Genomic DNA, 15,477 nt, shown 5'->3' with positions numbered 1-15,477 from the left:
TATCGAGTGGGGACGCAATATTAGCTATCTGAGAGATTGGGGGTCTGGGATCCAGGCTAATTAAAAGGGCCATCAGCTCGGACTCAGACCTGGTGCCGAAGAGCTGGTATGTGAGGGCCCTGACAACAGTCTGGATTCCAGGTTAAAACGGGTATAGAGTGGGTAAGGTGTCCGAGGTAGCCTCCTTTGTAGGTTTTCTGGGCGGCGCCGGCGTTTATCTTTTAGAGGGAGCGCTGATTCGCGTTTTGAACATATCGAGGCCAGGTTCTTTTGCTGGACAAATCGTATCTACCTAGCCTGGTATCCAAACCTATTATAATCTCTATTTGCTGAAAGGAGACTCGGGAGCTATACTAGGTTTGGATACCAGACTAGTATCCATCTCCCTAAAAGCCTGTAAAGGAGACTACTTTACAGCTATCCACCATCCAAAAAGCCTGTAATGGAGACTATTTTGCAGCGTCCCTCAGCGACTACCAAAGCCCTTAATGGGGGCGTGGGAAGCCGATGACACGAGCTATCTGCAGACGCCCGGTCGTGCTCCGCGCGCCTGTCAGCAGCGGGCCCGCGCGTGTGTCTGAGGAGAGGTGCTCTCTGTCAGCAACTCGCCGGGAAGGAGGGAGAAAGTACGGCATAACAGATTCGGACCAAATGCCGCAAAGGACTTAAGGGCTAAACGAGATGATGCCACAGTAGAAAGAAGGTTACGACGTCAATAATAAAATGGACCGTCAGAGAAAACATCGACAGTTTTGTGCCATTATTTACAGCTTGAACATACCATTTCGGGTCCTTGGAAATACTCTCCATGCAGAGGTTGGGTTTCCTGTTTTTAGGCGTTTTTGTCGGGCTTTCTGTTTTGTCACGATTTCTTTATGTCGTCGTGTTAGGGATTGGCGACATAAGATAAAGAAACCGTGACAAAATAGAAAGCCCGACAAAAACGCCTACAATTCCGAATCCCAACCTCTGCTTGGAGAGTATTTCCAACGACCCGAAATGATATGTGCAAGCTACTATAACGGCACAAAACTGTCGATCATTTCTTTTACGGTCCACTGTATTAACGTTGTGAATCGACACATTACAGAATATACTTTCCTGAAGGCGCAAACATCCGCTCCTGAGCTTCTCCTAATTACCTAAAATCGTTTGTTGATACTATCAAGACGGAGAACATTCTGAAAGACGTAAGTCGTACCTCCTTAGTCATACCCAGTCCAGTCCACATCAAAGGTGCGATTCAAGCTACAAAATCAGATTCCATTCTCTGAATCGAAACATTGTCCAATCCCGTCTATCACTCCCTTTTTCTCTCTAGCTCTGCCCTCAAAACAGAATTTATTATATTTTGTTAATATCAAAAAAGGAAAACGCATAGCATAATTCTTGAAGAGGATCAGATTCAGAGAACTAATTTTTCTAGTCTTTTTATATTTTTTATTGATTTTCAAAGAAAAATAACAAACACAGCTATCAAAGGACTAATAAGCTCATCTAACAAACGTCATGTACCGTAAGAGAGATCTGGAACAAGTTATTGTTACCTTATGTATCCAGCAACATCAATTATGATATTTGCGATGTCAGACATGTTATGACATGGTACACCATGGTACAGATGGTCATGTGATATTGCCAAAAGTATGACGAAATTGGGGGATGTCAACAAAGTTGCTCGCCATCTTTGAAGTTACTAATGTTTCATTTTGGTAAATTTGGTTTGAATGAGTTATTCGTTACCTTATTTCAGGCCCACCCAGAATATAACTGAATGTGTATGGTAGAGACAACGCCTTGTTTGGCACTCTCCACGCAGAAGTTCGGCTTCGGATGGTTTTTGACGTGTTTCTATGCGTTATTCTACTTGAAACCAAGCAACATACGTAAAGAAAAGGGAAAAAATAGCCAGTCAAAACCCCATAAAATGACGTCAAAAACCAGCCTGAGCCGAACCTCTGCTTGGAGAGTACTTGTTTGGGACAGGGGAGGGTTTGGGAGGTTTATTTTGATTTCCCGTAGAAGACGCTTAACCATCGGCAGTGTTTACGGAGCCCTCGCGCCCTGGTCCTGACCCTGCCCAGCTGGCACTCACAGGGCTCAGTCTCTACAGGACAGGTTTGTGGCTGAATGATAGTAAAAAATTGGACACGTTAAGTGAACAATTTCCCAACTGTGAAGCGGCTTGGGGTCCTTTCTCTGGCCCTGAAATTCCTCTTACAAATCATTCATCCAATTTCTCTACCGCAGTCAAACCTGAGTTCGAGCGGTTCACAACACCAGCTTGTCAGCCTGGCGCTCCACTGTGTATTGTCTTGTTGCAATTTTTAATAAAGATTTAAGTCACATCCCTGCATAAGCACCACTGTGGCCACCTTTTGGTATTTTTTTTCCATTAACCCAAGCAGTAACACCAAAAACAAAATCACGTCTATAGCGTACAGCGGAAACTTGTCTGCTGTGACTACTTTCGTCGGGTTCCAGGTTTGACAGTCTTGCTGAGAACAGGCCAGCCTGCTTAGCGACGTGACCGACAAACCTTGTCTCATTGTTTGGCGAACTTGTTTCAAACGACTGTTGTGGTATTTCCCGAACTCGGACTGGGGTTATCAGATGTGATCAAGTACGTATATATATCCAATACGTGTAAAGCGTTGCTATGATACGGTGTGTGCATATACTATATACAGCTAGCTGCATACAAAGTAACACTAAAAGGCGTGTGCTCTGATAAAAACGTCGTGTAAAGTAGACGGGGAAGAACAACGTAACTTAATCTACCGAACCAAATCTTTGTCTATTCCGAGAAACAACACGGGTGCCAGTGCACAACTGGGCTGTGCGCTCAGCCTCTGCCAGGCTCCGCGGATCGCTGGAAAAATAGTAGAAATTGGCCAAATAGAGTAGATAGTATGCCTTATTAGACTTTATTGGCCGGTCGACTTCTAGCATACTATACACTCTATTTGGCCAATTTCTACTATTTTTCTAGCGATCCACGGAGCCTGACAGCGGCCTCTGTGCGGTATATCCACTCCCACCGGCGCCTTCCCGTGCACTTTGTCGCATTTCTTACCGCGGGATTGGACACCGGCACATTTACCAGGAAACAGAATGAAAGCTTGCTGCCATGGCGCCCGAGTTTGTTGTTATCTACTTCATCGGTTCGCGAGTAAAATTCCTCCATTCGCGCAACGCAGTGACCTGGGTACAAGAAATCTCCTAGCAGATGTTAGGAGGGATGATTGTAATAAGCTTCTCTAACTTGTCCTGTGGTTTGTGTACCAGGAAAATGTTACGATATTCTCTACTTCTCTATCAAAGATATCGTCCTGGAGATTATTGGAAAATGCTTGCTGTAGTCATACACGATAAATGCAATTCATGGGGGAGGGGGGCCTCTTCAATTCACTTCACTACGTCGATGGTTGAAAAACAGTGGTGGAAAGAACGATTTCTTTAGTCGACGAACTTCTCTTGGAAAATGTTTCACTATCATTTCTGCCTTAAAGTACTTTGGAAGAGTCTATGGGGTAGGAGATATGACATCGACTAACATAATTCCACCAGGGTACATGATTCCGCCATCCTGAAAAGAGACGTCCAAACAGAACTCCAACCCAACGTCCTCCAGTATACTACACTCCTGTATATCTAAACTGTGCATACCTGGGGGTGATGCACTAGCGATCTCTCAAACCTACTGCTTTTCAAAGTGGCGAATTTATTAAACCCGGTGGATTAATGTTAAAAGAGGTTACATTTCTGTCGTTGTCTGTGGGTTTGTTGCTTTCTACACGGATGCCTTCCCTCGTTGTTCTGACTTTCGACAGAGGGAGGAGAGAACCGCAGTCTGTTTGTTGTTGGAGGAGTGACTAAGTCGTCACTATCAGTCCTAGACATCCGATATATCATCGCTTCTCAGAAAAAGTGATCCGTCTTGTGTACGATTTATGTTTGCAGACGCCGGGAAAACAACAACGTGCGGTCGTCCCGTCTGCCGCCCGCCACCCAGGCGCAACACGCAAACGTGTTCATTTGTGTGTTACGGGGTGGTTTATGTGTTTTCATTTTGTATGTGAAAAAATATGAGTAAGCTACTGTTCGAAACATCTGGTGTTTTCAGCTACAATGGGTTGAACTTTAAAGCCCCGGTTGCCGTACATAGCCGAACATGGCTCCCGACAACTAGCCAACCAAGGTTGGCGATCGGTCGGGAGCAATCTGGTGATAGGTCGGGAGCAATCTGGCGATAGGTCGGGAGCAATCTGGCGATAGGTCGCGAGCAATCTGGCGATAGGTCGGGAGCAATCTGGCGATAGGTCGGGAGCAATCTGGCGATAGGTCGCGAGCAATCTGGCGATAGGTCGGGAGCAATCTGGCGATAGGTCGGGAGCAATCTGGCGATAGGTCGGGAGCAATCTGGCGATAGGTCGGGAGCAATCTGGCGATAGGTCGGGAGCAATCTGGCGATAGGTCGGGAGCAATCTGGCGATAGGTCGCGAGCAATCTGGCGATAGGTCGGGAGCAATCTGGCGATAGGTCGGGAGCAATCTGGCGATAGGTCGGGAGCAATCTGGCGATAGGTCGGGAGCTAGTCTGACCAATCTTAGACTAAGAATTAAGAATCAAATTTGACTCCCAAACACACTCTGACCACTAGTGACTTACTCCAAACCACCAGCCAATAGATAGCCAACCAACTAGCCAACCGGCCCATTCCAGACCTCCTGTCTACAGCCGAATGTTTTGAAAATTTCAAAACATTCGGCTGGCGCACCAGCCGACCGCGCCGAACACACGCTATACACAGCCGTCCTAGCTCCCGAACCAATCCCAACCATGGTTGGAGGAAGGTCGGGAGGCCATGTTCGGCTATGTGTTACCGGGGATTAAGATTCCGCAGGTTTTCCACGAGTTGGGTACGTGAATGATCACCAGTCATGACTTTTAATTGTACGGTTAACCAGAGGAAAGGTCATGCTATACGAGTACATCTTGTGGCCTGGAGTAACGTTGTGTGGCGCATTCAGAGTAACGATGACAACATCGAACAGCCGAGAATTTCTCTGGCCCACTCAAATATGTGCAGAGGAGGCAACCGCCTCTAGAAACTAATCCATCTTATACTTTGTACGTTACAGTAATGGCTGAGACGACAAAACGGCTAAGAAAATTGAAGAAAATAGAGGATGAGGACTTTTTCTGAGGAGTTAAAGCAAGGAGGAGGGGAGTAAAGAGAGGGAGTGGAGGAGGCGATGTTGTTTATTTAGACAGTCCACTAGTAAAAGAGACGTATATTTTCTATAGAGATACATCGTGAATCAAACATCACGTCATAAACGACATAAAACATGTCACGTCGGTCTCACACCCACAAACATCCCGAGCTTTCTGCCACTGGATTAATTCATTTTGAAAGGAATAGTCGACACGGGACGAACTTCGAATTTTGTCAACAAGACAACGGCCCCAAATTTTGTTACAGGTAGATTTAGCTGAAGGGGTTGTCTTCATTCATGAGTTGTGAGTTTTGGAAAAGGACAGGGCATTTACTGAAAAGGCGAAAGAAAAAGCTTCCTTGCTCCCCCGTTGCTGAATGGAACACTCCTCGCTCTCGTACCAGCCATGCACCTGTGAGATCGCCGGTGACGTCGGAAGGCGCGGAGGAAACACAAGTCCGTAGTTTTGGGAATTTACTGCGACTCCTGACCGTAGGCGGATAAATCTCTCACAAAGCGGGGCCACCGGTCGTTCCCCTCCGCTTGCCGTGACACACAAACCGCGGAATGGGGCCAGGGTCAACTGTGCAAGGAGACGCCAAACATCACTGAATAAGAACAAAACTACAGTGCACGACAAGAGATGCCACTGGTATTGTACTGTTACGATAAGACTAAAGATAGCAGGAAATTAGCACACTTCGATTCCATGATCTAGGTTGACACCGTACAGATACTGAGACGAAGAAAGATGGTTTGACAAATCTATTGAGCCTTCTTCTCCACTTTCACACAACAGGTATTCCGAAGTCCCTCTACTCTAAAACCAGTGACCCACAAACTAACGTTAACGTTTATACGTCGTTGATAACGTTACCGTGCTTTATCAGTGAAAATAACACGTTCCAAATTCACTTTCTGTAATCTTGAACTGGATAATCCCCTTGACCTTCCTTTTTCTGACCACTGCAATCTGTTTCCATTCAACATGCGGCTGACACACACAAGTAGTATTCGTGACTACAGCCCGCTAGAGAATCTGTATAACATCGCCCCTTTAGGCTATTTTCCCATTCATGATTCTTCCCGTGCTATATTTACTATGGCTGCACCTAAAGTTCAAGGTAACAGCAATCAGGGTGATGAGAAAAAGGAGCGGCGGGACCATAGAAGTCGATCCCCGGTGTTTCTACTTCGGTGTTTGCGACAATTACCTTCATGTGACTCTGATGTGGGAAGTGGGCCCAGGGTTCAAAAACAGGATATTGCATCTCTCTCTCTCTTTGACGGGGCATAAATGGGTACCAGGGAGGGCTCTTACTTCTCATTGACTCTCAGTGGGAAGCTCAAATAGCAAGCTGGGGAAGAATTGTTGAGAAAACTAGCCTCTACAAGGCCGCTGGAACGACTAGCAATTGGACAAATAGATAGATAACACGCCAAAGAAGTTAGCCGACCAGGAAAGTACAGTTTGCGACATGTGGAGCCTGGTAGAGACTAGTGTTTTGTACGTCCTTTTAGTAGTGGTGCACCTTATGTGCTCCTCGACTTTTGAGATGATACTAGTAACACTGGGCCAGATCCGACATACATCTGCTTGGAAACTACAGAACACGACAACAATCGGCAAAAAAAAGAGCAATATTGAAACGCAATCCGGATCTTGCTATGAATACCCTCAGGGGAGGGAGAAGGGGCTTCTAGAACTTTTACTGAACTTGCAGAATCAGAGGGAAGATAGGTTTACTTTAAAGACATCTTGGTAGCTCATTCAGGATCTTTCAGGTCTGACAAGGGGTTGAGACCACACAGCGACATGAACCAGAAAGCGGGACCGCCACTGTTTCCTCACTTAGTAAAAGTTATGCCCCTATCAGGCTCTTGTCAAGCGGACAACACTGAGACAACTTCAAGATAAAACTGAAACTCAATCCTGGAAAGGAGAAACGAAAGGGAAGATACTTCACAGTAAATCTGCCTGGGAAATGTAAGAAGGAGTGCCAACGGGGGAGTGCTACGTGCAGTTTTGTTACCAGCGTCCGAGTTTGGATCTGAAAGTTTCCGACCAAACCGTCGGCTGCAAATTGCCGAGAGAACGTACTCTCCAAGCAGAGGAGTGGGTCCGGCTGGTTTTTGACATGTTTTTAGACGTTTTGTCTGGCTTTCTACTTTGTGATTTTTTTTTTTACAAAAACGTCTTAAACACGTCAAATACCAGCCGGACCCACTAAGAGAGTAGAGAGAACGATAAAGATTTGGCTGCTATAGTACGTAGTCTCTATCAGAGAGAATATAGAGAGAATACGTATTTGCCAGGGGAGTTTGTCCACCATACACCCACCATAGTTTTTTTATTATTATTTGCAGGCGAGAGCGAGAATATTAACCGTCCCACGGACTGATTCTCCTGGCCAATTATTCCCTTTCTTGCCAAATTCTACGATCCGTGCCCCCAATAGAAAGGCCTGGTAGAGGCTATGTAAAACGTTTAGGTACCAGGCTATCGGATGCCTATTAATTGCGACAAACATCACAATAACTTGAGTGTTAGTACTGGGGGGTAAGAAAATGTGAATGAAAACGTGCCCTGAATACAGATTTAAGCACACTGCGACACCGAGTCAAGACAGAGATTGTTTGAACCTACAATTACGAGGTTTATTGGATGGAGTGGGGAGGAGGGTTGTTTTCGTTTTCTCGAAGTAAATATTAATGTGAAGAAAGGTCGCAACTTTCTTCTCGCTTCCCTCCTATATCTGCTTAAGGATTATTACCGTCGTATTCTCAGTCCTTAACAGTCTTCTATTATGTCTTAGGGGTCAAGACCATAACAGGTTCCACTTCAAGTTGTCTCGTTTTTATGTCTGTCACAGCAAAAGACCAGCCATTGGTTCCCAATGAAACTGTGGCCATGGGACGGCTGGTGTTGTATTTTCCTTTTGAAAACAAAACAGGGACAAGCTGTTACAGAATTTTCCCTTACAACATCTGCTTGACAAAGGCAGGCAGTTTGTTCCACAATTATTGGTAAGTTGCCAAGGCTATATGGGGACATTTTCTTAGACTTTGTTCCGTTGACGACATATGCACCAGAAATACCCATGCAGGTGTCTGTTAACCTTCTCCCTGCTGCCATACCCTGTAACCAGCACAATTTTGGTGCCGAAAGGATACTTCAGGTGGGAGAAGGTTAAAGACGATTTCCCCCATTGACCTGGTCTGTAAGTCTTTATCCCCATGCGGGGCGTGTCCTGCCAAAGCTCGAGGTTGCAACCTCAAATTTGACAAACTACCCAGTTAACCTTGACGGAGTGGCTGTCACAAGCCACACGGATCCCGCTAGCTTTCCCAGCTAAAAACACATTCCGTTAGCATCCAAGCAGATGTAGCTAGCTTTCCCAGCTAAAAACACATTCGGTTAGCATCCAAGCAGATGTAGCTAGCTTGCCCAGCTAAAAACACATTCCGAATAGCATCCAAGCAGATGTAGCTAGCTTTCCCAGCTAAAACACATTCCGTTAGCATCCAAGCAGATGTAGCTAGCTTTCCCAGCTAAAAACACATTCCGTTAGTATCCAAGCAGATGTATGGGATCCCGCTAGCTTTCCTAGCTAAAAATACATTCCCTTAGTATCCAAGCAGATGTAGGGGGTCCCATTAGCTTTCCCAGCGAAAAAAACATTCCGTTAGTATCCAAGCAGATGTAGCTAGTTTTCCCAGCTAACAACACATTCCGTTAGTATCCAAGCAGATGTAGGGGACTCCGCTAGCTTTCCAAGCTAAAAACACATTCCGTTAGTATCCAAGCAGATGTAGGGGATCCCGCTAGCTTTCCCAGCTACAAATACATTCCCTTAATATCCAAGCAGATGTAGGGGGTCCCATTAGCTTTCCCAGCTAAAAAATACATTCCGTTAGTATCCAAGCAGATGTATGGGATCCCGCTAGCTTTCCTAGCTAAAAATACATTCCCTTGGTATCCAAGCAGATGTATGGGATCTCGCTAGCTTTTCCAGCTAAAAAATACATTCCGTTAGCATCCAAGCAGATGTAGCTAGCTCTCCCAGCTAAAAACACATTCCGTTAGTATCCAAGCAGATGTAGGGGATCCCGCTAGCTTTCCCAGCTAAAAACACATTCCGTTAGTATCCAAGCAGATGTATGGGATCCCGCTAGCTTTCCTAGCTAAAAAATACATTCCGTTAGCATCCAAGCAGATGTAGCTAGCTCTCCCAGCTAAAAACACATTCCGTTAGTATCCAAGCAGATGTAGGGGATCCCGCTAGCTTTCCCAGCTAAAAACACATTCCGTTAGTATCCAAGCAGATGTATGGGATCCCGCTAGCTTTCCTAGCTAAAAATACATTCCCTTGGTATCCAAGCAGATGTATGGGATCTCGCTAGCTTTTCCAGCTAAAAAATACATTCCGTTATCATCCAAGCAGATGTAGCTAGCTCTCCCAGCTAAAAACACATTCCGTTAGTATCCAAGCAGATGTAGGGGATCCCGCTAGCTTTCCCAGCTAAAAACACATTCCCTTAGTATCCATGCAGATGTAGGGGGTCCCATTAGCTTTCCTAGCTAAAAAAGCATTCCGTTAGTATCCAAGCACATGTAGCTAGCTATAGCTTTCCCAGCTAAAAGCACAGTCCGTTAGTATCCAAGCAGATGTAGGGGATCCCGCCATCTTTCCTAGCTAAAGACACATTACGCTAGTTAGTATCCAAGCAGATGTAGGGAGAAATGTCTGCACCTCGTTCCACATGTATGGCGCACAACCCTCTTAGGTACTCTCCAAGCAGAGGTTCGGCTCCGGCTTGTTTTTGACGTATTTATAGGCGTTTTGTAGAGCCTTCTGTTTTGTCCCGTTTTCTTATGTCCGCCAGCTGAATACGGGACAAAATAGAAAGCCCTACAAAACGTCTAAAAAGAACACCGTAGTCGAACCTAAGCTTGGAGAGTACCTCCTTGGGAAACGGGACTGGGAAGAAAAGGTTATGACCTTCCCTCCTTACATCTGCTTGGAGATTACATTCCTGTGTATGGTTGAGTTGCGCTACACGTCAGCCGGGCGCCAATTATACCCGCCACCTTGAAAATGTGCAGAGAGAAGGAAACGTCACTTCATTCACCATCGCTCTGGTGTGTTATACCACCACGAATAAACCAGAGCCCGATTTAGAAACTCAGGCGAACAACACAAACTTCCTGTTAACGTTAGAAGGAAAGTTGATGAAGAGCAAACTGAGGTCAATGTTCAACACAGGAAAGCCGCTATTCCTTTCGCCATGTAACGCCATAATTCACGTCTCCAAACGTCTATACTTCTTGACACTCGCAACGTTACAGTTTGGTTTAGGTTAGTTTTGTTTAGTGTAGTTTATATTTAACTGTACACTTACTGTACTCTCAGAACAGAAACGTCAACTTCTTGACACTCCCACCTCAGTTACAGTTTACTTTAGTTTATATTTAACAGTACAGTACTGTTATCTCAGAACAGAAACGTCTAAACGTCTTGACACTCGCAACGTTACAGTTTAGTTTAGTTTGGTTTAGTTTAGATTAAACAGTACAGTACTGTAATCTCAGAACAGAAACGTCTAAACTTTTTGACACTCTTAACGTTTAGTTTAGTTAAGTTTAGATTAAACAGTACAGTGCAGTAACCTCAGAACAGAAACGGTATATAGCTACCCAGTTGGGAGATTATCCGAAAAGCTGTGAATTTGGCTGGTATAAAGCCTAGCGATCATGATTATCTGCATAAAGGTTAAGGTCATCCTACTATAATCAGAACCTGTTTAATGCCAATTTTGTGCTGCACGCTTTACTGTTTTTAAAAGAATATTTTGCTCCGCGTAGCATCACATCTTACGCTAATGGAGAAGCTGGGATGATGTTGAATTGTTTTTGTTGGACGGAGGAAGCCAAACATCCCAAACCTCTCGTTTTGCTGAGAATGTTTTCTGGAATTCCTCTCTTTAAAACACATATGTAAAACAACGTCATAGATCCAGTTGTTTGAAATACAAGGCGTGTGAATCGTAGTGATGGTGACTACGGCTTGTCACGAAAACCTTGACTTCGGCCTCCCCACCGGTCCTAAGGCCTGGTTTTGACATAGAACTCGGCTCGAAAAACAACGCGGAACCGTCTTTTCTTTTCAGCCCCGGGGGTTGGGCTGGGTAAGGACGGATAATCAGACCGATCTGTGCAGGCAAGAAACTTCAAAGGAGCTTCCAGAAGTGCCGTTAGGACCAGGTCTGAGGGTTGCGGGTTCTAATCCCTCACCGGACGCTAAGGGCTTCCAGGACCTTCCCGGACGGAACGGTGGGGTCGGATGTAGGCCGGACAGGTTTCATGTCAGGACGACTATAGTAGAATCAAGTATCTATACTTCCTAGTCATTCGATATCCCTTCTCACCCCGCTAGCCTTATTAACTATAGAGTACATAACAACGTTAACTACGCAAAGATTGTAACAGGGCTGCAGTTTAACTCATTAGGAAAGTCTTACGAAAAGGAAAGACCCCAGACATCACTACCGATGCCATCCACCAGTTGAAGTGTTAGAGAAACTGCCCTTCAAGTTTCTTTCCTTGTAAGGAGAGAGAGTTACGAAAATGTCTTACCGAAGGAAAGAGGCACTGAGCAGATGGGTTATAAAAATGGACAGAAGACAAATACGAAACAGACAGCCAACGGATAACGATAGTAATGCAAGGGACAAATAACCAGTTAAGATAAGACCCCCTCCATCATTCGGACGTACCCCCATAGCCCCCACACCAGCCATCCCCCCACCGGACGCCAAAACCGACTGTTTAGGTCCCTTCCAATACAGGCCGCCGAAAGGAAAATCATGTCACGCCGGAATGCGGTTTACAAGTTGTGCCAGCGTACCACGAATTAGGTCTAAAAAGGTCCTGTTTTTGTAGAACTGACACACGGATCGGAGGACCGCATATTTCACATCCATACCTCAAACAAGCGTGATAGTTTACAAAAACAACGTAAGCATATACTCTAATTGTATAGTCGAATGTTGACGATGTATGAATGACTATACTTTCGTAATCGCTATAGATACCCCAAACATGTGTGATAATTTACAAAGACAACGTAAGCAAAGTCTAATCGTATAGTCAAAAGTTGACCATATATGAACGACCATATCTTCGCAGTCGCCTCAGAAGAAATGAAGTCAGGCTAACCTTAAACTTGAAGAACATTTTCTAACGATACTCACATATCCCGAGTCCCGCTTGCTCTCCAACTCAGGGTCCTCCTCCCCGCCTTGGTCCGGGTTCAGATCCTGCTCGCTCGCACTGAAGCCCAGGAGAACGTCAATGTCACGGACGGGGGGAAGCTTGGTTCGTCCCGAGGGAGTCCTGCGGTCCCCGCCGGGCTCCTTTGTCTGGTGCCCTACCATCCTGGTGGTCCGACCGTCACTCCCGCGCCCGATCATCATGCCTTCTGGCCCGGGCCCTAACGAGACACAATCACGGTCTAACGGGAACCCTTATCACAACTCCCGAGGGGAAAACAAACCTGTCGTCTTGAAAGAAACGTGAAAGAAGAAACACAAATCTCCCACTTCCAGCGACCGGAATTCCTGGCACATTTAGTCCCTGGAACCTCTCCGCGTTGTTGCCATGATGAAAACTTGAGAAAAGGAAAGAATCCTGAATGTGAAGTTCACCAGCGAGGAGCCAAATGCCAAAGCGTCTGTGACTATCTCCTGATATTTCAACTGACCTTCAGATCCAAACGGCACGGGCGAACATCTGCTGTGACGAGGCGTTTGAAGGCTACAAACTTTTTGTCCCGTCAAGAAAAATGCGTCACCCGCATCTTATTTGTATGAGCATAATGACGAGGAGGAATCTACAAAAACTTGGGCCTTTTGCCACTCGCGACTCTGTGAAAATTCCAGAAACTTGGCCAGCGGCGAAATGCAGAGAGTTAATGAATTCCTCCGGCGTGATAAAACAGTGCTGCTATTACCCTAATATACTTCACGAAAGTTTACGCTTGAGGGTCAGATGTAAAATGGCCGTGAACTTGAGAGGAAAGACCCCTGAGGCAGCGATGTCCTTGTGTTATCCTCTAGCACAACTCGGGGAACTCCTGATCGATGACAATAGGCACACGCACACACAGTGTTACAAAGACCAGCTTCCGTCTCGCAACAGAACTCTGGAAAAATGCGCCCAAATGCCTGGTCGAAACACGAGGAATGGCCTGGAATCTGCCGGGCGATGGAGCGTCTACCCCGCCTGTTGTTGGCGGAACGACCCCGCAGACTGGTGAAGCCCGGCACGCCGGGGTCAGACTCCGTGTTTGTGGCCTAAGCGTCGTCTTGGTGTAGGGTCGGGGCTCCGTCCGGAGTGATGGGACGCTCCAGAGAGCCGGGAATGTGGTCTCTATCTCCCGGTGATGTGGAGAGACTGAAACCTCGGGAGGAGGAAGGTGGGCTGCCAGGCTGCCACGGGCGGGTCTCCCGAGTGGGAACAACCACAGGGGCGTTTCACGGCTTTTACTGCAAGTTTGCAACTCGGAAGGCGTGCCCACGGGAGACGCTGTATCATGGCAACGGGCGTTCAGATTCTGGTGCGAGCAGGAGAAACAAAGTTACTTTTTGAAGCCCATTATAAGTCGTGTTTAGCAAATGTAGCATAGTAGGACTATGAGTAACTTGTGTACATAACCTTCCAACCTTTGCAGTGTCTTTGCTTCGTTTGTAGTTCTTGCAAAGTACGTTGCGAATGAGATTCAATCTCAACTTTAATATTTACACTTTTGTTTTGGTAACTTTGAACGGGGGTACTCCAAATAGACTTCCATTTAAGATTAATGATGATTTGATAACGATTCATACCCTTACTATCAAAATAAGTTACATCTAAGTTGTCGTAGGAAGGTCCAAAGGGTGACGAAGCGCAATGATTTAATCTACTGCTGCCCAAACACGATGCCTCTCGCCAGACACAAGTCGGCAGGAGAAAGTAAATCTTGTGTTTAGTTGGGACAAGGTGCACCCAGATGGTGGGGAGGGGGGCGGGGCGCATTCCCGCGACAAAACGACAAACAAACCAGCAGATGGCACGGGGACTAATTTTCAAGCAGATTGTTGAGAAACAACCATAACGTTTATCGGATCTAACACCTGTAGAGAGTCGAAGGGATAAACTGTAAGTATCTCAGAAGAACGAAGCCTTTTCTTTCCAACCGTCATCTTGAAGGACAGTTTGAAGATCTTTGAAAAGGTGATGGACGGGTCATGTGCTAAGTAGCACCACGGGAATGTCTAGTTATTCCTTGGTCGGGTGGGTTAATCTCCAAGCAGATATTGGAAGGGAAAACACAACGTAAAGTGTTAGTCTGTAGCTAGTCCAGTTGGCTACTGTGGGCATCCTTCTATCTTAGTAGATGATGGTGATGATGTTCGTCCATCGTAGTCGATGAGGACCTCAACTTCAGTTGAAGGTAGCACTCTGGATTTAGCAGCGTTGGTAGCGTCTTGTTTGGCTTTGAACTTTTGAAGACCAATCCTAGGGTGGCAGTCATGGCCACAGTTTGGACATGTGAAGCTAGAGGAGTTCTGAGGTTGTTGTCTTTCTTTTCTTTTTTGTCTCCTTAGCTTACCAACGAATAATCAACCAGATAGAGGAAATTAGGTCCAGTTGGAAATTTGATCATCCTCTAGCTGGCTAATAATTATAGCTAAGTACCAGCCTCCGTAGTTAGCAAGCGACAAGACTTGAGCCAGCGATCACTACGGAGGCTGGTACTCAGGCTATAATCATTCACCCTGACCTGATCGTAACGCGGAAACTGCTGTAATGTCAGTCTTTGTGGTGAAACCGCTACTCTTTGAACAGCAGCAATTTTAGGGGATCGTTCGTTCCGTTTGTATGGCCAAACAGCAGGGTGATTATCCCATAAAGTTCGGCTTGTGTGTTTGCGATGGCAGGCACCAGTCAACATCCATCTTCGGTCAGATTTACAATAGCAAAACAAGACCATAACACGTCGAGGACAACGGATACAAAAAGTTCTGCTGCAGTACCAAGGTCACACACCAGGGGGCAAGATTGACCTTGACCCTCGTCTTCCCAAAACCTACCGACATATCAAAAATCATCTCAGTCCATCCAGAGGGTCTTATGTTTTATATCCGGAAACACAAACAAGCACGCAAACTCACACACAGAAAGGCCAAAAACTATACCTCCATTTCATGGAGG

The 15,477-nt window shown here is 45.9% G+C and overlaps 1 protein-coding gene across 27 annotated transcripts in view; it reads right to left on the bottom strand.

The window, feature by feature from the left end:
- LOC136437860 (FH1/FH2 domain-containing protein 3-like) overlaps positions 1-12,835 on the bottom strand; it is a 91,277-nt gene extending 78,442 nt beyond the window's left edge. For 7 of the 27 annotated variants that reach the window (XM_066432398.1, XM_066432424.1, XM_066432407.1 and 4 more), the window contains exon 1: positions 12,477-12,833. In XM_066432398.1, the coding sequence (XP_066288495.1) occupies positions 12,477-12,698 (222 nt within the window). In that variant the 5' untranslated portion in view covers positions 12,699-12,833. Of the gene's footprint in view, positions 1-12,476 lie in introns of all 27 variants that reach the window. The other 20 variants (XM_066432397.1, XM_066432405.1, XM_066432406.1 and 17 more) reach the window with 6 other exon arrangements.
- Between the last annotated feature and the right edge of the window lie 2,642 nt (positions 12,836-15,477).

The sequence above is a fragment of the Branchiostoma lanceolatum genome, chromosome 7 (assembly GCF_035083965.1).
Source record: "Branchiostoma lanceolatum isolate klBraLanc5 chromosome 7, klBraLanc5.hap2, whole genome shotgun sequence".
NCBI lineage: Eukaryota > Metazoa > Chordata > Leptocardii > Amphioxiformes > Branchiostomatidae > Branchiostoma > Branchiostoma lanceolatum.
The sequence above is the reverse complement of the archived record's forward strand: the minus strand, read 5'-3'. Positions and strand labels throughout refer to the sequence as shown.